Raw genomic sequence first — 27,555 nt, forward strand, 5'->3', positions numbered from 1 at the left:
GGGAGGGGAGGGAAAGGGGAAGTTCATACACGTATCTCAAGCTGAACTATGACTGCAATGGCACTTAGTTTGGGAAGGTTAGCAACAAAGGTACCATTATCTTTTGTGGCACTGACAAACCGGGCTGGTGACGGGGACAAGACTGAGCAGGAGAGCGGGGACACGCGATTTCCACATGAGTGAGAGAAGCTGGATGGAGCTGAAACAAATCTGAGGGCTAGAAGGGCCAGAAAAAGGCAAGGAAGGCAGCAGATTTCAGGATGCAATGACAAAGCATCACAGAATTTCAAAATCATCTGGCTGCTGGATGGGAAATAGGAGGATCATGAGTAACTCTGAAGTGGGAAGGGGCACCAGGAAAAGTAAATCAAATAGTGAGTTATGGTGAGGAGTTTCACAGATGAACCTGAGTAGGAAAAGAATCCCTCTTCTGTCCTCTGTCTGTCCCATGATCTCTTCAAGTCCCAGTAACTACGGAACCTCCATCTAACTTCCCATCTTCATTTTAGATCCCTAGTTTCCTTTCCCAAGCAAAGATTAGAAGCCCAGATGAATAAAGGCTGAGGACTGTGGCTATTACCAGGTGAGGAACCCTGCTTGATGGGGCAGCTGCGCTTGATGTTAACCAAGAGTACTACAGAGAGAAAAGTTTAGCCAAGCTGCAGTCCTTGAAGCACTAGAAGTATAAGCAGAATTACATTTAGTCTTACTACAAGGATAAAGGGAGACAGCTTTTGGAGGATGGCTTTGGTAGATTTTTTTCAAGTCTTGTTCATTTGTTTTGCTATTTTCACAATATTTCTCATATTAACTCTGATACTGATGCCATTTTAGAAACAAATGTCAAGTAGCAAGAACAAATATGAGACACTTTCTGAACAGTCTGCTGAGAGCTGCACTCTTTTGTTTAAACAAAGTGTTCATATGGCCTCATCTGGAATCCAACAATCTACAAAATGGTTAAGGGGTAAAACCCCAGCGATTCTCATTTACTGTTTACACCACAGAAAAGTAGGAGGGATTGTCCCAGAGGCTTCGACAGGCACTGTGAATCCTGAATCCATGGGCTGCACGCTGTTAGGACAGGCTGCGGAACAGCCCAGCCAGGTCAATTACCAGTGCTGGTCTCTCTGTGGTGCATCTACAAAATCACCTCTGACACAGCAGCAAGCTCTGCCTGGTGTCTCAGTCTTACCTGAGCCCTGGTGATACCTTTCCTATCATCAAAGTGCTCTGAAAATCCTGCACAGAGACATCCTGCAGTTCTCTGCTTGAAGGAACTTTCCCTGGTGCACAGTGCTCAAAGAGCAAAACAGTAAAACTATTCTCAAAAAGTTCATAGCAGAGCTCCCTTTATGCTTAAACCATCGACCCTTCCTTGCTACTTTCTCAACAGGAATTACAAGTTCCAGTGTTGTGATCCAGAGCACTGCTTGAATAGATACACATTCCCTTAGATGAGCAAAAGGGACTTAGCTATGTTTACTGGCAAATATCTTTTTAATTGGTAAGTCTGCTTTGGCAATGGAAAACAAAACTCCTGCTCCATTTAAACATAAAGCTTAGGGAAAAACAAAACAAACCAAATGCAACCCTGGGATTTTTCTTGTACATTTTTAGCCAATCATCAGAGAAATTAGAGTATTTCCACTAAAATATTACTAAAACTGTTATAGCAGGTCAGGCCATTTCTTGCTATTTATTTCTACAGAAGACAGGGCAAAAAGACCAAAACTTTGAAAGCCACTCACTGGGATCCAATAACAATGAATGCAAGGTAATACCATTTGAAGAACAACAGCAATCAGCTTATGTAACGAGTGACGCAAACACAGAAATTCACTATTTTTCTGAGTATCTTCTGATGTAACAAATACAAAATGTCAGGATCTTCTATTTCTTTCATGTTCAAGAACTTGGGAGTTACAGACTGGAGAGCTCAGACCCTAAGATGAGCTGGTGTTTGCTGTGGCTTCTGCAATATTCATGCCCTGCATGTCCAGGAAAGGGCTAAGGAGCTGGGGAAGGATCTGGAGCAGCGGAGGGAGCTGGGGGAGCTCAGCCTGGAGCAAAGGAGGCTCAGGGACGACCTTCTCACTCTCTACAACTCCCTGACAGGACGGTGCAGCCAGGTGGGGTCAGGCTCTGCTCCCAGGGGACCAAGCAACAGAATGAGAGGGGATGGTCTCAGGCTGCACCAAGGGGAGGTTTTTATTAGCTATCACGGAAAATTTCTCCACTGAAAGGGTGGTTCAACATTGGAACAGGCTGCTGCCCAGAGAAGTGATGGAATCACCATCCCCAGAAGTGCTCAAAAACATGCAGATGTGGCACTTTGTGACATGGTTTTGAAACACAGATTTTGAAGGAAACATTAAGATTCTAAGATTTTAGTTAAAGATAAGTTTTGCTAGAATTAGAGGAAGTAGGTCCACCTGAGACTAAGAGTTAATAACAGTTAAGTTAGAAACAAGCTTTTAAATTGCAGATAATTAATTAACTGTCTTTCTATATTTGCTTAGCTGTGTTTATAATGAGAACCAGAAAACATTGATCGATAGATCTAAAGAAATCTAAAACAATTGCTAATTTTTCCCATCTGGATACTATTCTGAAGTCATACGGAAGAAACTGGATGTTTCCCATTTTTAATGTCAAAACCCAGAAAGGTAGAAAGTTCAAGTAAGGAAGAGTATTATTCTTCATCTTCAAGACCACTCCTCAATTGATAATAACCACCGACCCAATTTAGAAACTATACTACGCATGCTCAATGACATTAAAGCTAATTTCCATACGAAGCGGAGAATAGGAGGGGTCATTGTTATAAATATGTATTTGTATTTTGGATATTCATAACTTCTCTGGATAAATAGACTCTGTAACCATCTATACCTTGACACTGCATATTAGGAAGCTATTCCATGCAGCTGTCCGGTGCCAATAAAACATACACTTTCTAACTCTAAACTGTTAGAGAGTTTTTGTCCGTCTCAGTTGGATATCAAGACTAGATCAATATTCATATTTTGGTAAATCGGTTTAGTGATGAACAAGGTGGTGCTGGGTTAATGGATGGACTCGGTGATCTTAAGGGTCTTTTCCAACCCAAGCAATTCTATGATCTGTTCCCAGATTTCCACACAGCGGGAAATGAAAAGCCAGCTTTGCTTCTCAGCATATATAACTGCCACCTTTGACAAGCAACAATAAGAGAAAGAGCCACGAGAGTTCACCTATTGCTCAGACAGATACAAATCTTCCTTTTACCAGACTTCATCTGGCATCACTAAAGAAGAAACCAAACTTCTTACTGAAGGAGATATTTAAAATCAGCTGTATAATGGATTGCAGAGTTCTCCATGCAAGTCTTTACACCTCTCTCACCTGCAGGTGGATTTGGAAAGTGCCAGTGTGATAAAATGCAACAGCTGCCTTCCCCAGAAGGAGCCTGCACCAGAGCCCAGCTCTGTCACAGCTGCTTCAGCTTGATGCAACCCTGCTCACTGACACCCACAAAGAGTTTGTCCAGAAGGCCGAGACTGTTCTTCGTATCTTGCATGAAAGGACTTATTTTATGAGGCAGTATGTGTCTTGCAAGAGTGGCTGTGTTTTAAGGCTTCACCTGTCAGCAACTATTTTAACTGCTAACGTAGACCAGGAGGGGGAAAGGATGGACAGACACCACCACCAATATCTTCCTTTGTTATAATCAATTTGATGAGATTTACAGAACATTTAATTCAGAGAACGACAGAAAAAGCTCCTGCACCTAAACTTATTTCCTGTTATAAGAGCATCATCAAACACATAGTGGCAGCAGAAAGAAATACCAGCTTTGAGGCCTATCTGCTGTGGTACTCTTCATTCTTTAAAACTACATCTAGCAGCACAAGAGTTCTGATGAAAGCAACAGCAAGTAATGGGATATAAAATATGTACGAGTCTGAATGTGCACTGTCACATGTGGGCTCTGTACAGTGTGTTTTATGCTTGACAGCACAGTCTGATACAAGTAGAAAGAACAAGAAATGAGACATCTACAGCTTAAAATGGAGATTATTTTGTTACTTTTTCCCTTTCACTGAGAGCAGAAATGGAGTGCTAAAACATTTGCAAAAACCCTACCAGCAAATTAATAAAAGAGGACAAAGGAAAAAAAATTAGGGACAAGCATAGTTCAAAACGTTAAATCCCCCAACAGTTCATTGCTCCTACCTGACATGTTGCATTGGCTGATCCACTCAATTTTGTGGAGATGCTGTGAGCTGACATTAAAAACTCTGTTTGCTGGTGTAACAGTGTGACAATGGCCTCCAGCATTTATAAATATCGAAGAACCTTTCTTTACGTAATTACCTTGTGAAGTCAGTCATCTCCATCATAATCACACACATCTTCTTGGCCAGAACAATTATGTCATTGCTGGTATCATCCCATATTTCAATCTCCGCATCAAGCTTACTCTTGACTTTTTTGAAGTCAGCCACTTGCTCAGCTATCTTTTCCTTTTCAGCCTCTGGCAGTTGAGTCATCTTGGCCTAAAACAGAATGATTTGATTTGTAAAATATCTATGTCAGAGTACTTTTTTCTTTAAACAAAACCACTGTATATTAATAAATACATAGTTCAAACACACTATGGCCTGAGCCAACTGTTCAAGTTTGAGCACTTCTAAATTTCAGAATTTGTATGTTGTCACTGGGTTGGGCTAAATAAATAATCTCAGTGTAATGGGGACAGGGGTGTTCCTGAAACCACTAATATTAACACAGTGAGAAAAAGAAGATTAAATTCTTCCAAAGAGCCTTTATGACTGATACATTTTCCTATTTCTTATGGCTAAGGAGCCTAAATAGTTTTAAGTATGATACATGTAAAAGTTACAAAATGCAGTTTTGAGTGAGGTCCAAAATAAGCAATTAAAGGGGTTAATTGTCCGGAAACTCTCAGGTATATTTGTTCTCTCTTCTAAGAAGGTTGTGTATTATCATTTGAAGAACTGAAAAAGATTTAATTGCTCAAATATGCATCTTCTGTCTTTGCAGAAGATGAATAGATGAACATGTCAGAAATCACCATATGAATAAGATTACCAAAAGCTCCTGAAAATGCAGCATGGTGAGAGAAATGTTTTTACTCAATGCTCTTCATGAGCAAGATGAGCAGCCTGCTGCAGACAAGGGTCAGGCATCCCTCCTGTGTCAGAACAGGGCAGGAAGCAGCCTGGGGTGAGGATATTACATTGGCCTGGCCCTTCATACCTCCTACCCCAGGAGAGAGGAGCCCCGCCCCATTGGGCCTGATGACTCAGTTGCCACAGTGGTTCTTATCTCACAGCTTCCCTTCAGACCACCAGGAACTCACATCTACACACAGCAATTATTAACACAGTCAGTACTCTGCAATTTAACAATATATATTTTGTGACTCATTCTTGTTTAGAAAACATTAGCTACCACCAATAAAATGGAAAGGTAAGGCTGTGGCGGAATTGTTTATAATTAATAAAATGGGTGATCAGTTTTATACATAATGTGTATGTGTTTCAAGCTGTGCCTTTTCAGAGATTTTATTTACTCTAGAATTGCTGTCACAGGGTTAACGTTCTCACTTACACAAATTACTGAAAATTACAGGTTTCCCAACATGTACCTGTAAACGCAATCACGGAATCACACACAATCACAGAATGGTTAAGGGTGGAAGGAACCATCTTACTGTGGTCAGAATTACCCTACAGCCACAGAATTTTAGAAAGTGCAACTATTCTGAGGCTACTTCTCCCACGTTGTTAAAAAACCCTGAGCTGGGCTACACAGGGCAGAGAACTTTCATGATCTCATCCATGTTTGCTGATGGGTGGATGTCTGTGGTATTTTCTAGCCCACAGCTTCAATACTGTTTTGAGTTCAAGATTACAGGCCTGGATATGGAAACCACAAGAAAGATGACATTTTAATGAGGGAACTGTGACATACAGCATCTTGCTATCTGCCAACAATAATGAGCTTCAGGTGGAATGAGACACATTATCCACTGGAATAGTGGGCAGAGGAAACTGTAATTCTGACTTAGTCTTTTCTCTCCTTTCCCTCAAACTGCTATAAAACCATGTACAGCAACAAAATAAAGCAATTGTATACACAGCCTTTTAAGCATAGATTTAACTTGGTATTGAAATAGGCAACATAACAGTAACTGTGAAATAAAGATCTAAACTGAATGACGATTACTTGAGTGCAGGCTTATTTTGTCCACCAGGAGAAAATTATTTTTTCACTACTTCTAAGACAAAATGTTATTACTGCAGTAGCAGATAACAGTTAGGACTAGGTGAGAGGAGAAGTTATATTTCTGATATTTTCTTCCTTCTATTAAAAAAAAAAGTATAGATTTTTTTCTTAAATTTCCCTGAGTTAACTTTTCAGAAGGCTGTTGGTCCCTGGGAGCTGGAGTCTCCAACACTGGAGTTATGTTATTTGAACTGCCCCGTTTGCAACCTGACTTACCCTGTGAGACTGGTGTTTCTTTTCATTACCTTTCCACGTTTCAGTCAGTTCTCTGAAAAGAACTGAACTTTTAAGGCCATGTAAGGACAGATGGGGGATAACTAACTGGTGAAGATTTTGACTCCTTTTCTCCCTGGTACACTGCTTGCCAGTGACATCCCAACCCTAAGAACTAGCCTTTTGCCTACCTTTGTCTCTGGCTGCACTCCAGGGATTTGACTGTCATATAAACTTATGATTATGCTCTTTGAATCTCGGACTGACAGACATTTTTTCTTTCCTGACTCCTAAAACCAAAGGCCAGATCCATACCACCACCATTCTTACTACTTACAGGGACCAGGAAGGAAAGAAAGGCAACAGAAAGCAGCACAATACATTCAATCAAGATCAAAGAATCTCCCTTGAAAACTATTTAACACTTCCAACTTTGTAGGCTGCAACATGTCATGTAAGCACAGACAAGAAAAGAGGAAAACTCTGTTTTTCTGCAATTTCGTAGGTTACAAAGAAACAAACTCCAGTTTCCCAATCAAGCAGATGAAAAACTTCTCAGAGCTTTTACAAGCAAGAACACAAAATAACCTGCTCTTCACATACCATAGTTTTAAGGTAACAGCAGAGATCCCAAAAGAACCGATTTGTGTCCCTGCTTTGTCTTGAGAGCTGAGGTTTTCATTCCCCCCAGCCTCAGCAGCCACAAGAAGCCCTCTGGTCTGTTCCTGCTCTCCTGCTGCAGTCAGCTGAACATTTGGTGAAAATGAACAGGACCCTTGCAAATCACTCAAAGACAGTAATATATTTCAATCAAGCTGCTTCACAACAGCTCCAATTGTGACCTTTACCTGTTTATTTCTTGAAAAAACTTTGCAGACCACTGTCATAAAATACACATGTGATCTGAGCCCTGAGCAACCTGACCTGGTGAGGGGCATCCCTGCTGTGGAACTAGATGATCTTTAAGCTCCCTTCCAAGCCAAATCACCCAATGAGTCTGAGATTCTGTTTGATTGCCAACATGTTTTAAAGTGCATTCATGAAGACACCACTGAGCCGAAAGGGATCCTGTTAAAATGAGTAAGATGTGTTCACCACCTTTTACTACTATTTTCCCTACTGAGGGAATAACATTTTGAATTTGGATAAAGAGGTCACAGAGAGAATGTTGGATATTCGGCATTCCCTGCAAAGTGAATATACACCCCCAGAGATGAACTGTGTGGGTGTGAGATACTGACAGAGAGGAACAGCTGCATTTCTTTTGATATTTTATTACCTGCTGTCACCAGCTGCCTTCTCCCAGTTTCAAGAATTGCAGCAAGCCTGCTGAAGTGCAGCATTCCTTAAACAAGTCCAGAGAGTGCCTCATTTGTTCTGCCATGACAGTTCTGCTGTATTTTTAGATACAATATAATTGGATAAACCAGATAAAGAGGTAAAACTATTGGGAGATAGTAAACAAACTGTTTAATGCCATTTTTGCATGAGCCTTTACTAAAAAGGTTGGCTTAGATGATGCAACAGTGTCATATTAAATGTAATTTCTCTTTGTCCTGGGGCCATAGGCCTATAGCTGAAAAAGCAACAATGCCCTAAGTCTGGGCTTCACCAGAGCTTTGCCACTGGCTCTCATGTCATCCTTATAAGTAACCCGGAGAAATAAGGTCTAGATGTAATCTCCACTAGGTGGATGTGATATTGGTTAGAAAAGTGCTCATAGAGCACTTATCAAGAACACACGCCAAGCCAAGGGATCTATCAGGAAAAGTTGTGAATGTAGCTGCCCTGACCCCAGAATTAGTATTTCCACATAACCAAGAGTAACACATCACACACTTGCAGTGAAAGAGGCCTGGTTTGCAACTCAAAGTGATCTTGAGAACTGATCTGAAAACATCAGAGGGTGTATTGCAGCTGAGACAAGTACAGGGTTTGCCCCTAAGAAAAAACACCAGCGCACACACACAGAACTGAGACAGAACCAGTCATGGGGAGTTGTATGGGCGGGCATTTACAGGTGATAAAAGGTTGTGCTCTTGGCAGAAAGGCAAACCTCATACAAAACTCCTTCTGAACTACGCACACAGCAGGAAATGGTGCAAACCTCACACTTGTGCTGTTGAGATCACAGGTGGCTTCACACATTTTGCAATATAAATAATCTGGACACAAAAGTCAAGAACCCATTATCAACTGCAGAGCACCCAGAGGAGAGAAAGAGAGACTAAAAGGACATACCAAAAACACTACCTTGAAGAGTAAATTAAGGTTACTGGTGTTATTCAACCTGGAGCTTCCGAAAGAGAGAGGCCATAGAGAAAGGATGTACAAGTACATACAAAAAATTATACGTGCAGAAAGGAAGCTTCACATTCTCTGTGTTCATTGAAGATGAGTGCTAACATGTTAATTGCAACATATGAGGTATAAAGACAAAAACTTTCCAATAAACCATCAATTCCAGTAATGAGCTAAGTAGAGAGAGCAGTTCATATATATGCATGTCAAGAAGAAGTACATTTATTCTCTCTGAGCCCAAATGGCTGGATTAGCTGAGTTCTTGGGGTTCTTTCCAGCTCTACTTTGTAGAAGTACATAATATACTGCTACAACCTTGAGCGTTTCTGTAACTTAATCTCTTCCCTTTATGGAAATTGGGTTAAAAATTGGCAAGAAAATTAAACGCTTTTGATATAGCATGACTCCTGACAGGGAATCTTTTGCTATGTATCAAGTGTCACAATTACTATTCATAGAACCTACTCAAAATTACAGTAACTATTTTCATTACTCTTAAATTCTTATCATCAGTATTCCATGCTTGTGTAGGGCTTTGATAAAAATTAAACTAACAAAATATCCTAAAATTGGGGTTTTTATTAGCAAAATAGCACTTGCGTCCTGATAATGTATGCCAGCATTTCATTTAATGTAGCAACTTAGATATTTAAGTATTTGTTACCTGGATAAGAATTTCTAATTAATTTGATGGCAAACCTAACTTCCCTTCTAACTACTTTTTATGCAAGTATCAACAGTTCTTCTTGGTCTTTGCTATTTTATCCAGTCTCTCTTCTTAGAATTTAGTAGATTTTTAGAGCAATATAATTGATCACTGTATTTCAAATGCAATACAAATAAAACAATGAAATAACTTAGACAGGATTTTCTAATTCACACAACACATTGAGTCAACTTTTTATCAGCCCTGAATTGTTGCACAAACACAGTGTGCACCAAAACTCTAAAAAATCATCCTCATATCAGACATTTTTGTCAATGCATTCACAAAACTGTCTGCAGAACTCTGAGACAAAAAAATGTGGGTGTGTGGCTGCCTGAAAGAGTTCTGCTCTTACCACCCCTAAGTGGATTATGTTATGAGGTAAAACATTTTGCCTCTCCCCCAATATGATAACCTTAATCTGCAGCAGCAACTCTGAAATTAAATGAAGGTGTTCTCATCACTAATTTAGTAACTTCAAACACTTAAAATCATTTGTCCTGATCATTAACATGTACATTGTCTTCTAAGTTGAAAATGAACTGGGCAAAATCTTACTTGCCCTTCTCTTCAACACAGAACCCTAGGATAACAAGCCACTACCTCCCTCAGTGGAATTACACTGATCGTGATGGCATAAATTGGTGTGTAATAAGCCTGCAGAGGTGACTACACAAATTACACACAACCACCAGAGGAAGAGCTAACTTCCAGCTAGGAGAAACTGCATTAGTCCTTGGATCCACAAGCAGTACACCTGTTTTTATAGTTCCTTTTATCCTAAGGAAGGAACCTCTTCAAGGATACAAAATCACCCTACAAAATAATAATCAGTATTTTTATCCAGTTTCAATACCCAGAGATCTCACAGCACATTGCCCAAGCTGACCTGTATCCCCCAGCATGGGATGGTGCCACAGGCACTACCATATTCATCTCAGAAATATGAAATTATCTGAGGGAAAAGATCAACGAAGTAGCATTTTCAAGATGAGTCAGGAAGATAAATACAAGGTCAAATCTCAGTCCTACTATCTCACCACTAACCTCTCCTCTCTCTTTATGGAGATAGCTTCTGAAGGTGTGATTAATAATACATGACTTTTTCATACATAAGGGAAACAGGATTTGCTAGTTAAGATGTAGCCTTTGTAACAAGTGGCATACACATATCACATCTGGTTTTATATGTTGTGATAAAAACAGAAAGAAAAAAGGCACCAGTTCCCCGTTGGAGCAGTGAGAGATGAGACATCGAAGAAATTACAACACTCTTGACAAAGCAAGAGGAATCAAGAGTGCTGCTATGCAGAACAAATATGGAGCCAGATATGTATAAATAAAACTGAATTATTATAGCTGAAATGCCCAAGAGAAAGAACTCAAGGAGGAAAAAGTGTTGCTCTGCAATCCTGCCAAAGCACTTCTGGAACACAGGCATTCCTGGTGTCAACATTGCACACAACAGCCTCCCAACAGCACATAAAGCTGCTGCACCACACAAAACCACACACTCCCTAAACCCTAACATATATCTTCCCTGCTCAGATTCCTCATATTGCTTAACAGGTTCTGGGTATAAATCTTCAAATATCAATATCAAATAGCACTCCAAACAAAGAGGCCTTAAATCACTGTTCTTGTTTCCTGCTGCAGTAGCAAATAGATTTGTTAAGACATCTTTTAAAAAAAAAAAAGTACGTGCAGGTGTCTGTCAATATGTTGATTTAGGCTGAGTGCATACATATATAATTTAGTCACAGCTATAATTTTCTATTGCTTTTGGGGGTAATGTGCCATTTACGGCTCCTACAGAAGGACCTGAAATCTAGGAAAATTGTTTCTGAACTATAGAATCAGGCTTTAAGCCATGACCTCTATCAAGCTCCCACAAAAAGGAATATTTACAGTACAGTAACTATTATTTTAGGGAGAAATGTAAAAAGAAAAAAAGAAATGTCTGTACTATAATGTTAAAGTCCTGTGGGTTTTTAGCTGTATTAACCACAGTCCATGTGTAACAGTCCCTTCCACCTCACAAGGAGAAGCACATCCCAGAGACACCTCCCCACAGCACCAACCCACGCCTCCGTTTGCTGACAGCCAGCTCCCTACCTACCGCTGTCTTCAGCAAGTACTTCTCACTCTGTGCCCTCTGAAGTATGTCTTATTTATGGTTTTCTTTTCAAAGAAAAGCATTCCCTTTAAAGTAGTACTCTGGTTTAGCTGAGAAGTACAAGACCATACATGAAAATGTGATCTTTGAAGGCTTTAGTGGATCTTTTATTACATTTTGATAGTAAATACCTACAAGCTACTACTTCTGTTTTGCCAGTAAGAGAACTTCAGCTGTGAAGTGACTTCATAGGAACAGAACACAGCAGCATTCCCCCGATCACAGTGCTTTCCCCATGCCCGCAGTAACACATACCCGGTCCGTCTTCCCTTCGGTCTGAACACTGGTACGGCTGCGCGCATCGTGCTCGTCCTCGAGGTCAGACACATCTTCCAGCTCCTCGGGCGTCTGTGGAAAAGGCAGGAGAGGGTTATTCTCTGTCAGAGGGGGTAACTTAGGAACTCATGTCAAACACATTGTACTTGGTCTAAGATAGGGTCTGACAAACATCACCCAGTCCCGTTTGAGCCGTTACTCAACTCTGTGTTTAAATTGGTGTTGCTGCTGCTAGCAAAGGCGTCTAACAAGAAACCTTCACATGACAAAAATGGATTTTGAATGTGTCGCTTACTAGTTCTATTAAGCAGTACAAGTTCCTGCACTACCAGAAAAAATAAGTGTCCCTAATTTGCTATTTTTATACATGGCATTATTTCATATGCCACTGTCTGTTCCTTCTAGTCACATCAACTGCCAGTTGATTCTGTGATTCTGTTTCATTTATGACAAGAGATTTTCTAAGCAATCCAGGTCTTCAGATTCATTTACTGCTTCCCTTTTATCAAAATATTATTAAAAGAAAAGGGGTTTCATGCAGAAGTTCTGAATTTTATCATAAATAACATAGTAAAAAAAGCACAATGACCATGACTTTATAAAAGACACTAAATAAAACATTAAAAGCAAGTTTATTCTATCAGCAAAACACTACACAATGAATGAAGCACACAAAATTTTTGGGATTATGAACCACTTAAAAAATATTGGTTCTACCAATGCAGTAGGGCACTCAGGAAATTCTCCTTTATCAAGTAAATTCACATTTTTAAGAACCAAAAATATATAGAACCAAGCTCTACAAAACTAGTGACAGATCTACCACCACCTTGACGTCTAGAGCTCCAATTAGAGGGAAATCCTGATGTTCTGAGTCCCCCAAAAGCCTGACATTCCAAGAAAAACATGACAACACCAGGACTATCAGAAAACCTCAGTGAAAGACAGGCAGAAAGAAACCCAGTCATTACTTTTACCCAAGTTTCAATCAAGTCAAATACAATGTTTTTAATCCAGAATTGCTGTGTTCTCACCTTCATGTTGTTACTGTCAAGGCATATACAAAGAAGACCTGTTGAGAGAGAAACTGCAGGGTTCTGTCATTTTATTTCTGGGTCCATAGCATGGTAATGGCACTGCATTAACCTGAATAAATCCACCTGTGTGCATTCCTATCCTTTGGGAAAGAACCTCTGTGGTCAGAGGGTGGTATATAAACCACAGAGCTCAACATCAGCCTTGAAACAAGGTTCAAATAGCACTCCATTGCTTCAGCAGCACAAAGACAATTTCACTCACTGCAGAAAATCATCATTTCTATGAGAACACTGCAAGAAATAACTCAATGTTGGTGCACAAGTTGGCAGAAACAGCATGCTGGGGGTGATAAATACACCTAAACTTCCTCAAGAAAACAGGCAATCAATTTTTGGGACAAAGAGAAGCATAATGCTACACTGCTGAAGTGGGAAAAAGGAACAACCTATTTTCAGGCAAAGATAAACATTGTGATGAAGTCTCAGTTTTAAGTCTGAAATTAGACCCAGTAAGAATTCCACAGTAGCCAAAGGCTGTTACCATACAAAAGTTGTTGGGAAAAGCTGCAATGTGAAAGAAAAATGAGAATTTGGTGGCAATGGGTATCCCGTCAATAAAAAAAAACTATCACAAACTCACTTCAATTGAAACACTTAGGGATACTCTTATTAGAGGACCAATAACAGAAAGGATATTAAAACAGAGTAACTGCAGCTTCTCAGGATTACACTGACTCCCTCAGGTATGTAAGAGCCTCAATTAAGTTTTACAGAAAAAGAAATAATTTTTCTTTTAAACTATACTTGTGTTATTAATAAAATTTTAAAAACCACATTGCAATTCTTAGGTTTTTATAAAATTAGCTTGGAATTTTCTCCCCCAATGATCATAAAGCTGGATTCACGGCAGCAGAGCACCTTTTTTTCCAGGGTTAACAGATACTTGAGAATCCCACATTTCCAGTATAGGGTTTCTTTCTTCTATAAAGCATGGAATTCAAAATGTTGTGACAGCGCAGAATGGTTAATAACTTAAAGACAGTCACATTATACATAGGTGAATTTCAGGTAATGTGTTTAAGAGCTTTATACCATTATTACCCCACAACGAACTCTATGTATTTACAAAATGGTTTTTTTAGGGCCACCAAGAGAATTTTGTAGAATTTCACTGACACTATTTTTCTGTGAAGTCAAGCTATGTAAATATTACCAGCTTCAGCATGGAAACCTTGGCAAGCAAAGAAGTCAGCAAACGGACAGCAGGATAAGACACCTCTCAATGGCAGTCTCAGGTAAGATTTCCGAAGACAAAGTCAGCCTTGTATTAATCTGATCTGGCACTTTACAAACTGCAAATCATAGAGCAGAGATCTCATTCCAGCTGCACTGGCATAGGGATTCCCTCTCCAGTTCTTTATCATACACAGAACATGGACTCAGGGTCCAAGTGCTGCTCACCCGAACGCCTCACAAGCTAAATGTTGTCAGAAATCTTTTTGGTTTTAAATTGCCTATGGCCTTTTCAGGTTAGTAAAAACTGTTTGTGGCTGGGGTGAGAAGTTTCCTGCAGAAAGCCCACTTTCCCAGCCAGAGGAGTGCACTCCCATTGAGCTCTTCCCACGTCATTCTCTCCTATGCCCAGATTTGCCACATTTTGAATTGTTGGTACCACAGAACTCAGAAAAACAAACCAAACCTATCCAGTTACTAAAGACTAAGGACAACATTTCAAGCAGAGAGAAGTTGTTGATTTATCAAAGCTTAAATCACAAACCATAAACTATAGCCATTTTCAGACACAACACCAAAAACTGTAAAAACTCCCTACCATAATAATGGGAACACCAGAAGTAGTTACTCAACTGTTTTCTTTCCTTGGAAGCTGTTTTATGTAATTCAACGCAAAATCTGATTTTTTCATGTTGCTGTCATAATCCACTATTTATTAAAAACCTGATACACACACATATCTGCTTATATGAATATTCCACAGGCCGACACATTCAAAAGGAATGTTTGATGACTGCAGGGTTAAACTGGTATGAACACGAGGGCTTGCAACACAAAATGGTGTCCTGTCATCAATAAACAGAAATTTTGCACAGGCAGAACAGCACAGCTGGAGGACTGGAGTGAGAAGCACTGAAGGAAGCTGAGAGTATTGTTTAAGACTTCTAACAGGAGTCTTATCAACAGCAAGTGACAGAAGAGGAAGAGATTCAAGTACTGTAGTCAGTGACAGGATGAATCCGAGACACAAGTGGCAAATTCACTCTAAAACATATGAAGTATGGAATTTTGAGTAAATATAAGGAAGAATGCTGAGGGGTAAAATGAAGCACAAGACTCCAGTCAGCAGCAACCTACAGACTCATGTGTAACATAGTGGTAAACAGAGGTTAGAAGCAAATTTGAACAGAAAAAAACTGGAAGGTTTCCAGGGGCCCCAGGAGCAGAACTCTTGGGTAGCCTCCCCTAGAAGCGCTGGAGGAGGGGAGAAATTCATTCCAAGATGAAGCCTGCACTACAAACAAGCTGATGGAGCAGCTGGCAGCAAGAGCGATGCACAAGGGGGCACAGGACAGCTGCCCCTGCCCCTGGCTCAGGGCTCCAAGAGATTCCAGTCCTTTGTGAAGAGCCTCTGTTGATCCTGACAAAAACGCATTCAAGTACATTCCCTACACATACATTCCAGGCTGTAATTCCATTACTGTGGCTGACAAGCTACACAAGTAGCATGTACTCCTTTTCACATTTCAATGATTGTAATAAATCTGCATTCTTAGTGGGTTTGTTACTGAAGACTCAGGCTGAGGACTCAAAGTCGTATTTACAGCAAAGTCTAATACTGATGAATTTGACACCTTCCTGGTACTCAACTTCAAGCCACAACAGCAAGTCATTACTACTGCACCTGGGTGATTTCAGGATATGAATTACCTTTTCATCTCTGAAATGAAAACCACTCTCTGATGACAAACCTTTTAATTTGCTTTTCTACAAGGCTTTTAAAGAGAATAATTAATAAAACCAAGGTCTGGCCCTAGTCTTTAAATATCTGCCAGTTTTTCTAAACTGGTTGCAAATGGGCTTTTTAGTTTATCTGATTTGTACTCCAAGCTTTGTAGAACAATTTGTTTGACTAGGTTTCACAGCATCTTCTGCAACACAGTTTTTTATGCAAACCCTCCTCAAAGGTGATTATCCAAAGAACTTTATCTATATCATTTGCTTTTAAGGGTCACATCCAACCCATGGAACCATCAATCCTGCCAATAAAGGGTCTCAGCTGCTAGAACATAATGCAGAGCCAGATCTAAAATCTCAAGATATACAACGTAAATGGACAAAGAGGCATCATGGTGTGAAAGGAAGCCATCTCCTCTTATCTAACATTCAATTAAATGCTGACCTTTAGAGTGTCATTATATGCTCTTATGCTTTATCTTATCTTGGCTTCAACAGCCCCATCAGTCATTCTTTTTCACAGACCAATACTACAATGCAAAGCAGACTAACACCTTAACAGGAGCTAAGCTGATGAGTGATGTCTTTATTTTACTACTGCAAATGCAGTTATTTTTTGCTATGTAAATCCCACAGCAACAGCAGAAATGCTTGTGTGCACTCCAGGAGGATCAGAGTTTGTCTATTATGTCTTTCAGTGAGCACACAATGGGTTTACAGAGATTATCTATTCTACTGTGGACATTTGTTTAACGCCCAGACTCTGAACATTTCATCCTGTCAGGCCGCATGTCACTCAGTGTAACAAACCATGGTACACGTGTCACAAATGCAAAAATATCATGCTTTGCAAAAATTTAGCTACTGAGTGATATTTTTGTGTATTAGTCACAACACCACTTAATTCTGCCAGATGACACACTGCCAGAGCAAGACTTTTGATGCACTAGAAAGAGAACAAGAAATTGCAAGCACTTTTTATTTTTTCTGGCTAGTTTAGTAAGAGCCTCATGTAATTGTTGCTATCTAGTCACTTAAAATACTTTTCATGTTTTTGCTAAAAGCAACTGAGTGTTGAGAACAATAAACCCCACATTATAAAGGTCAAATTAAAAAACTATGTTCTTAATCTGTCAATATTGTGACATTTCAATGCTATGGTAAATACCATCCCCTCTGTTAAAAACAATCACATATCTATTCTTGAAATCTGTTCTTGGCAGTTCCCTTAGAAATGACATCTTTTGCACACCACATTATTTGGGATATTGTTAACAGAAAAACAACAAATGATTAATTGAGCCAGAGATCAGAATTCTGTCTTTGATAGCAGTGCTTGTCGCCAAGCACTGGCAAGGAATTTGTCATCAAACAACAGTAAAATCATTATCCAGCCATAGCCCATACACATTTTCATTTTCAAGTGTAGGTAATAATATTTGCTGTCACTAACAGAAAATTTTGCAAAATACTTTTTATATATTAAAGTTGTAATTCCAGTTAAGATCAGTGAGAATATAAACTGTGGTAAAGAACAAAGTATTTAATTATGAGAATAAGTGATGACCTTTAACACTGAAAGATGAAACTATTTTCAATAATAAAAGATGTTATAGGGAACAGAGCAGAGGTTTTAAAACTAAGAAATGCTGTGAACTCACAGTACGGGGCAAAAGTTGCCTTGTTGTTACTGGATGCTTGGAGGTTTTGTTTGCTCAGTCAACTTACACTGTTCTGCTCCAGGAGATTAAGACCAAAAAAGTTAAGGTTAATCACCATTAGAAACAGATCAATAGCCTGGCTCCATGTGACAATTCCTGTGCTTCCAGGTCTCACTGGGCATACATTAAGATACAATCTTCTCAATGACCAACCAGGAGATAGGGAAGATAGGAGCTGAGAAGCGTACTTGAAAAGTTTGAAGTGAAAATTCTGAGTCCTGCCCTCTGAAAATCCTTTTAAAGAAAAAACATGAAGTTGGCACAGCTAAGTAAATTGGCACAGAGAGTTTTAGCACCTGTTTTCTGTCCTAAGCTACATTTTTTGTGCTGCAAATGTGCATTTCAGCCCTGTTTTCATTGCTTCCTCTTTCCTTTCCCTGACAGTACTTTGTATGTATGTCACTCTCACGTAATGCTTACAGCAATTCAAACAGATTTACTCCTGGAAATACTGACCTAGTTATGCTGCACAAAAGCTCTGAACACATCTTTAAGAAGTTGGGGAAAACTTGAGAGCCACCTGAAAATCCCAACTAGTAATAGTATTGCAGCTATAAGAGTCCTAAGATATGAGCAGGGTAAGATTTATAAACAAGGTAACAGTTTTATAAAACCAACAGCATGACCAGAACAGCAGCTAAGATTTCAGGGGTACAAATCCTACATTCAGGGACCTGAGGACTCACTCGAGAACCTGGAAGATTCTTGACTTTTCTCCAGTTATTTTATTGCAAGGAGACACTTTTTTGGGTGCAGCTTTTAAAAAAGAATTTCAAATCCCTAAGAAAAAAAAAATGATCAAACATAGGTATTACAATCACACACCTCTATTTAAACACAAGTCCCTTCTTTCATGAGAACATGACAACTGATATACAATTTCATGCAAAGCATAGTCTTTGCTGATGTTCATTAAGTAGGAAAAATCACCGTATGGCTTAGAAGCTTCCATTTTAAAGTCAGAAAACCAATAATTAACAAGAATAGAACAGTAGGTTTTAATACAAGTGATTTGTTCTTCAGCTATCTAAAATGTATTCTGTTTCTTCCGTTGGGTTGACATACATTTGCTCCATCTAGTGGGAAACTAATTAAGACATCTCATTTATAATGGAAATACTTGTTGTTTAAAAATGGATAGTGAAAAACCAATTAAGCCACTGTTCTTTTGGTAGTAATCTTCATAAAGCAGATTATATATGGCCTTATACACAGGCAGTTTATAGCTGTGTTTGAAATAGAAGACTTCATTTCTAAACATCACCTCAACATTTGAAAATGAGAAGAGATTAGACTGTGTTTACTCTCTCTCATCTGTATGTATTAAAGGTAAACTACAACATCTTTACTGTTGGCCTCGCTAACTCCAAAGGCAACCAGAAAGGTGCTGTGCATGTTACCTCTGCAAAAATTCATAATGGTTCCCATTTTTAATAAAGGACAGAGGAACAAACTGGCCAAGTACAGGCTGCTCACCCTCCTATCAGTCCCTGGGAGTGTCATGGACTTAGGCTCTTCATGCCATCTCTCAAGTCCTGTAACTAAGCTGGGCCTTTAGCCTTTGGCTGTCAGGCTCAGAGGACAGTGCTTCCCAGGCTGTCCCCGACCTGGGAACAAGAGGAGCACCACAGGTGTCCATCTGAAGGCCAGTGCTGCCAGACACCCCTGCCAAGGGCCGTGGCAGCTGCTGGACTGCACACTCAGGGAGTTTTCACACCACACCAGGCAGGAGAACTGCCAGTGGGCTCAGCGATAGGGCCATCCAGAGGGACTCATGTACTCTGGAGGAATGGGCTGACAGGAATCTCCTAAAACTCTGCAAGGGAAAATGCAAACACCAGCACCTAGGAAGGCAGAGCTACAAACAAAACAAGCTGGTGCTGCCTGACTTCGGAGCAGGCCAGCTGAGAAGGACCTTGGGCTCTTGGCACACACAACACCAGGCAGGAGCCAACAATGCTCCTTGGCAGCAACACACACACAGCATCCTGAGTTGGAGTGAGGTGTGGCTAGACAAATCCACTTCTGAGAACCAGAGAGTTGAAGTTATACTTGAAAACCACCTAATAGAGCCTGACTTCCTACAGAATCTCCCCTTCCTCTCTTAGAAGCCTGCATTTTTTGTGGAGGAGAGTATATCTCAAAGGCAAAACAAAACCATTGTTTCAAGGCAGATGAAATGCAGAAAAGAAACTGGTCTTGGAATACATCAATATATTAAAGGTAAAAAAGGTGCAGTAATTATCTCAGTTTGACTGTGTTAAAAACACGTCAGGGCTCAGAAAGGACAAGAAACAAGAGACAATTCAGAATTCCACAAGATATGTAGGTTTGTCAGATGAATAAGGTCTGAGCAATGGTAGCCCCCTCAGCAAAGATTTCTCTCTAACATGCCAAATCAATCTGTTTCTGTTACATGAATTATGCTAAATGATTACACTAAAAAAGTGCTCTTGGATGGATTAATATATCCCTTAGCAAAAGGTGGTAAGTGGTAAGTGCATTTCTCAAACTGGAGTAGATGAAATTACTAACTACAACCTCAACATCTGCTCAAGCCTCTTCAGTCTCAACCGACCCTCTGTACTATCTGAGCTGCAAGTAAAACAGATCATCTTTAAAAAAGATACAGAATAAGCCTGTCCATCACAAACTCATGCCTCACTGAAAAATGCACACTGTAATGCACAGCCTGCTTCTCAAAGTACAGGTACCACTGCTGTCATCCTTCCCACACGTTCCCACCCAGGACTTAACAATTGTTAAGTGCAAATTCTCTGTTTTAGCAACTATTCCTCCCAGACACTCAGCCAACGGAAATAAAACCGCCCTAGCCATGACTCCTCTATCCATCACTTTTGTTCCTGCTTTTAATTATCAGGTTTCAGACGCCCCGAACATGCATCCACCCACCCTCAGTCATTCAGTAACCAATAATGTTCAAGTGAATGATCAGTGCCAGCTGACGTGGAACTAAGGAACCCATTAAGGCCCTCGCACTGTGCAAATCAGCCTTCCTGTCACAAATCACTAATTTCATTCTGCTTTGGGAGGCTAAGAGCCTTCATTACCAAGTAGGCTCTCCAAGCAAAGTGGAATTAAACATACACACACCCCTGCCCCTCGAAGAACACTAGTTCAGGTCTAGCTTCTGAACAAATTAAATTATTTTTATGCTAAAATTCTTGTATGTGGAATGCATTGTTCCATCGAGGAAGGTTTCACGACCAAGTTCTGTGAAAGGCAATATAAAATATTCCCCTCTAAGACATCAAATGAGGAAGTTATTCAGATCAATACTTTCCCTTTACACATTTTTTCACAATATGCAGCTTTGACAGCCTCTGCTGCCCAGTGAAATGGGAGAGACTCAACTCTGTCATCTGCTAACAGACAGAGATAAAACTGGCACAAAGACAAACATGAGAGCCTTAACATCTATGAAAATGGAACAAAATCTTATGTATGAAACTTGGTTTTCTTCATGTCCTGACACTGAACCATGCCATAAATCAAATCCCTCCTGATGGGAGAGAATTTTCTAGAAGTCCTTGCAAGGAGTTTCAAAGATAAACAGAGACTTTTCCTGGAGTTTCAATGCTGCCGGATAGCTGTTTATTAAGTCTTATCAGAGGAACAGAGCCACCAGTGTGACCCAGGTACAGCATAGAGCACAGAAAGCAGGAGAGACGTCTAATTATCAAGATTTACACGGCCTTTTAAAGATAATTTAACCAATAGTTACTAAAAACGTATATTATTTTCACTTTCCTACCAATTATTCAGTAACACGGGCAGGAACTGTGGAATTCTCTATCCAGTTATCCCAAACTACTTTTACTGCAGAACATGGAGTAGTAGAAGAAGGTTTAGAGAACAACAACAATCCTCCATTTTGATATTTTTTATTCTTATCTATTTACTACAAAGAGAAGCCCAAAACCTCTAAATTTTTCACCCTGTGACAATCTTACATAGTAGTCTATCACCTAATTCACACCACTCTATTTTCTAGTTCTTGTCTGATCGTTGGTAATTTTTTCCAAGGTTTGAAGCTAAAACAGTGTTGTCCAGGGGGGTAAAAACCCTTAAAAACAGGCAGAGAAATATTCTCGGCACTCTGGGTTCCTACAATGTCCAAATCGAATCTTCCCCTTGTAGCAGAGCTTATTCTCTTTGTATCCATTATGAATACATAACACAGATTTTCTCCAGTCTTGTGCAAAAACATTTTACATCAATGAAAACAGCTATGCCATCCTTCCTTTCTCTCCCCTCTGGTTTTCTGTTCCTTGGGCCAATTAGGACTAACACACTTGGTGTTTTTCTCATAGGTCACATTTTCTAATGCTTTGGTTATTGTAGCTGTAACATATCAGAGTGCACTTGCTTAAATGACTACGAAATTTTGGAGGTTCTCACTGCTCATTTTGGGACGTAGAATCCCACTTCTCTTATTTTTAACAAAGGTCCCTATGAAGCTGAGTAACTGCAACCAATTGTAACTCAGTAAAATCTTGCTTGGTTGCATGGGCTGAAATTGGTCTTTCAGACATCTCTGGTATTATCTGACTTGAACAGTAAGTGAACAGCAAGAACTAATGAATCTAAACACAAATTAACCATAAGCAGCCCAAGTTTAATCAGTAACTGGCACTGATAGAAATATTTTTATCCCATGTCAGTATATTTTAAAAAGTCTTTTTACTACAACAGAACAGAATACAGGGACTTTTTTTTTTTTTTATGAAAGAGAAAAACACACATGATAAATACTTGCTAGAAAAGCACTAAGAATTACAGGGGAGCACAGGCTAAAGAGGACACAGCAGCATCACATTCCTGAAAATAAAGGCAACCAGACTATTTTAAGTATCAGTAGGCACAGACAGCAAGCCTTATGAAATAAGCCTTCCCTTCAACTGAGAGCTGAGCCTCCACTGCAAGTACTACATCGAGTGCTGGGCACTGCACTTCCCAAAGGAAGGGCACAGCTGGAGAGCAGGATCGCAACAAGCATCAGCATGACATGAAAAAGCAAAACAAACCCAAACTTTAAGTATACAGGAAACAAGGAGAAGATCATCCATCCTTGATGGACATGAAGTGCTTTAAGATGCCATAAGGAGATGTGTGGAGTGGATTTAAGGAAGAACTCTCTAAAAGGAATGACTGCTTGGAGGCACCCTCCAGTTGCCAGCTGTGGATGTCTCTAAGAACAGATCAGACAAATGAATGCTGGGAATTACTGAAGTTAATCCTGACTTGCACAGGAGACAGTTCGGTATCATTAGACTTCACATTTGATTGCTGTATTTATCTTAGGTCAGCTGAAAATCAGAATTTATGTATTAGTTACCCTTTTCCAAAGAGACTGACTCCCTGTGGGGATGCCAGTTTTCAGGCTTTACAAAAGACAGTTCTTACACTACCTTAGCATGAGGCACGAGAAGAAAATCTGCATATGAACAATGCAAGACAAACTGTAAGGTAAGAGAAAACAGAGAAGAAATTTAAAAAGAAGGGGAAGGAAAAGAAATGAAGAGGATACAAAGAAACACCACTGTGTGAGGCAGGACAATGCATAGCTATGCCTGTGATGCAGCACCACGAGTCCTCAAAGAATACTATGCTACATCTTTGTGGTGAGCTATTCGTGTGGGCTGCTGAATGGTCCCTGACAGGAATTTCAATTGTTCCTCTTTCCTCTTACCTTCTCTTTGTGGAGGATGGTATTTTTTGGCAATTAATACTGCTCAACCTTTTTTCTTCCCCAGGCAGTAGATAAATCTCAGAGCTCATCAACATACCCAAGAATAAACAAAAAGGAGTGGAGATGTATCACAGCCTACACCCGAACTCTGCCAGGCAGAAGCTGCCTGCCAAAGCCCCGAGCTATCTGGCAATCCCACAGGCTGATTAAGACTGAATCATTCCATCTCTAAAGAGCCAGGCTGCAGGTAATACTTGCTACTGAGCTTTCTGGAAGAGAAATATCAGGAGAAAAAGAAGCTTTTTACTGATGAACTAAACACAACCTAAAATTTCATCTCAGTTTTACTCTGCTAGGTGAGAAATGTGAGAATTTTACACGGAGAACACAGTCCTGCGAGTTATAAATTCAGTATGTTCTACAAATGGCATGAGGCAATTTAATATGCCATTTAATAACCCAAACATGGAAACAAAACCAACAATACAACAGCAACACTATCAGATAGGATGATCTTTTTATTCAGGAAAAAATAACTCCCTTTCTGCAGTTGAAAGACAACCAGGGTGAGTCACCTGCTTTCTGACTTGTGAGTTCCCTATAAACTGCACAAACAAATCAAGCACCCAGTCTGAGACTGAGGAAGCTGGAAGATACAAGCTTTAAGGCGGTATTAATGGAATGGAACCGCCAAGCGGAAAGAAGTCTAAGTTAAGCAGACACAATTTTAGGCTTCATCTCTCTTGGGGACTGGATCCATTTCAGCAGTAAGTGATTAACTGCAAACCCCAGCATTGGTAAATTAATTCACAATTTCCACTGATGTTGCTGTGCTTAAAATCTGGGTAAGTTCTGCTTCTGGTTCCACACTTACCAAGGTGACGATGCTTTATTTGTTGCCCACTTGAGCAGCCAGACTGAGCTCCACACTCCCACGGGTCCAGGGCACTGGTGTGACCTCGTATCACCTCAAGCTCATAACCAGGTGCGTTGCCTTTACCTTTGTTTGCTGTGCTTAGCACTCCCTCACTAAAACAGCAAATAATTATTCATGTCTGGTTTTTATTTGCTGAATGTTAATTAAGTCTCATGCTTGTTTCTTTATGCATTTGGAATCCAGCTTTCCCAAACCCACACGCATTCCAGAGTGTATTCAATAGAGCCTCCCTATGGGGCCAGCCAAGGCATGCCCTGCTCAGCGGGGATGCCAGACTGGTTTCCCACTAGGGCAGAAGGCTCCAATTCCCACTCTGAGAACACACCAGCAACAAACATACAGCTGACATCTGCCAATCCGATTTCCTCCATGCACAAACCACACACTGATCATAAAGAAGGCAAAAGGCAGGCAGAGGTGTGATTAATACAATACACATAGGTGGTAGAACAATGGATGCCAGCCCCCCAGCTGGCTCTGACACCAGTTACTGTGGCCAAGCCCATGCCTGCACTGCAAGACTACACAGTCAGGCAGTGAGCTTCAGTGTCCGTGCACTAATGAGAACACCCCCCTCGTGTGCTGGCCATGACCCCAACAGAGGAACCCCAGAAGCCTGCAGTAAGGGATGAGATTGCTGGGATGGGGCCCTCAGCTGCTCTGGGTGCAGGGGCTGGCTGAGGCAGGCATCAAGTGACAAAGCTGTTCTCAGGGACACGCAGCTGTAGCATCCCCACGCTGCCACAGCCTCACTCCGGATACTTTCCAGCAGCTCTTTATCCCTCACGTGGATATGCTCTGCTGTATCCTAACATGGAAGTTACGACTCCTTCTGTGGGTGAATTTAACACTTTCACAGACTCCAGGAGATTTCAAAGGCTAATCACGCAAGCCCATATGATCATTTCTCATGTGCTATTTCATGCTCAACCATGTTCAGGAAAAAGTAAGGCTTCTACTTTCCTAAAGAATTCTGTCCAACTTGCTAAATAATTAGGTTTTCCTCTATTTTCTATAATTTTATGCAGACTACTTCATGAAGACCAGCATCACAAGGCACTTGGAGTAACAAACTAATTTTAAATTAATATTACTGCTCCAATTTTCTTGTAACTGAAGTACCTGGTATAGCCATTACCTTGGAGACACAGTTGCTGTTTGCGCTACACTGGAGGAATGCAGCAAAACAGCAATTTCAACCCAATCCATGCGCTACAGGGTGCACAGCACTCCCCTGCACCACAGTTCTCTTCACTACTCATATACACTGATTTTGTTGATAATATAATGGATTTCTTTGTCTCTATTTTAAGAACAGGCTGTAAGACCCAGGCTTTCTCAGGAAATTAGGCAGCATCAGTTTTGTCAACCTCTACAGAATCTTTTCAGGTAAACAGGACTCACAAATACCATCTTCCACTTGTCAGGCTCAGTGGAGAATTTTTTTTTTTTTTTTTTAATTCTCCAAATAATTTTTTTCCAAGGTTTCTTTTTTTGTGAGTCAGTTCCCTGTTACCACTGTCTCCTTATGTCCACGTCCCTTCATCAACTGCATTCCAACCCTAAGCACACTTTCAAGGAAAGAACCTGGTGTGATTCAAGTTGGCAAGCAATGTTAATTAAAAAAAACCCCCAAACCAAAGGCAGGAAGCTGTCATTAAAAGCAGAACCCAAACTCAAATATACCCACGGAATACTAAGGAATTCTAAAAACAGAAACCAAAAGAACTCAGGGAAGCAATAAAGAAGCAATTAATCCCAAACCTTTTCCACTGTCACACTACTTTATCAGCAAGGACATGCATGACAAGAGGACCAGATCTGACACTGTTACACCAACGCCAAAGCACAGAATGACACACACACCAGCACTGCTACCCTGCTCCTGTGCCAACAGAACTGAGATCACAATCTAACACATACAATTATTAAGTTTTTGAAGTCCAGTGACATTCTGAACGCATTTGTGATGTACCTTGTAGCTTTTCTGCACCACACTAAAAAAATCTATCCTACCAGATAAACGATTCCACAGTGACAATGGCAACTGGGAAATTTCAGCTAAGCCATGGACCTTACAGATGACTGTGATCAGTGGTAAAGGGAAATACGGCTGGATCTAGCCTGAGCAATGAAGATCTCTGAGGCAGAACTGCACCAGCACTAACAGGGCGACAGGGCTGATTGCAGCATCAAAACTACAGCCTGAACTCTTAGCACTGCTGAGAGCCTGCAGTCTCCATTCCCAGGCTTGCCTTGTTCATACTCCACTGAGCCATGTGGCAGGATGCATATTTTAATGGAGTATCTATGATTTGTAACACTTTTACTGTGCTTCCCAGTTTTGGTTCCAGTAATTCAGTCCTTCCCTTTTAACAGTAATATTCACTCAATTTCTCTGGGAATATAATTTATATTAGACAGTAAGCACCAAATGGAAAGGAAGGAATACACATCACTTTTTCTTGCTCTAAGAAAAAAAAAAAACCCTCAGCAAAGATTTTAATGTTCCAGAAAAAATACTGTTATGTGCTTAAGTTTCCAATGAGCCACTAAACCACAGATATTAAATAATTCTGCGAAGTTCTGTCTTCCTGAAAGAGGGGGGTAATTTTGTGAACAATTAAAAGCATAATCGTATGTGACACTTGCAAAGTAATTTAATCCCTACACTAGGAAGAACTGACATTTAAAGTAGTATCTAAGTCAAAATTGTTTATGCCATCCATTTCTGTCAAAGCATATTGACTCCTGCATGTGACCCAATAATCCCAGCACTAGGAGATTTCTATGGAAAGCCATGTAGCAATCTGCTGCTGAGGAGCTCTTAACTCACAGCCTTGCACGATGCCTAAGGCTGTGTACTTTGGGCAGAAGACAGCACAGATTTTCCAGGATGGATAACTGCACATGGATCTTGCAATGGACACAGCATGCAGCTGACACCACCACTGCTGTCTCTCTATCGGTATTTCTGAAACCGGTTATTACTTCTGTCTGCATGTACCCATAAAGGTTTTCCTTTTTTAAACAAAACACAACACAACATCCTTTCCATTAGCTGACACTTCATAAACTGGAAACCTAAGGCAGGCTAAAGAAAATTCCATTTTTATCTGGAAAAGATGGGTCATACATTCCTGTGCTGAATGTAAACAATGAGGCATAAACACAGCAGACAATAGTGCAAGTATTACAGACTAGTAGC

At 40.2% G+C, this 27,555-nt stretch overlaps 1 protein-coding gene across 4 annotated transcripts in view; it reads right to left on the minus strand.

The window, feature by feature from the left end:
- The window catches only part of CTNNA3 (catenin alpha 3), a 432,189-nt gene that overhangs the window by 57,805 nt on the left and 346,829 nt on the right, over positions 1–27,555 (minus strand). For all 4 annotated transcript variants that reach the window (XM_042033401.1, XM_042033400.1, XM_042033398.1 and 1 more), the window contains 2 exons: positions 11,949–12,041; positions 4,360–4,541 (listed from right to left, as the gene is read on the minus strand). In XM_042033401.1, coding sequence (XP_041889335.1) covers positions 4,360–4,541; positions 11,949–12,041 — 275 coding nt within the window. The remainder of the gene's footprint in view (positions 1–4,359; positions 4,542–11,948; positions 12,042–27,555) is intronic.

This window comes from Corvus kubaryi, unplaced genomic scaffold (assembly GCF_017639235.1).
Source record: "Corvus kubaryi isolate FWS band 111438036 unplaced genomic scaffold, C.kubaryi_AGA036_p1.0 37357, whole genome shotgun sequence".
Taxonomy (NCBI): Eukaryota; Metazoa; Chordata; class Aves; order Passeriformes; family Corvidae; genus Corvus; species Corvus kubaryi.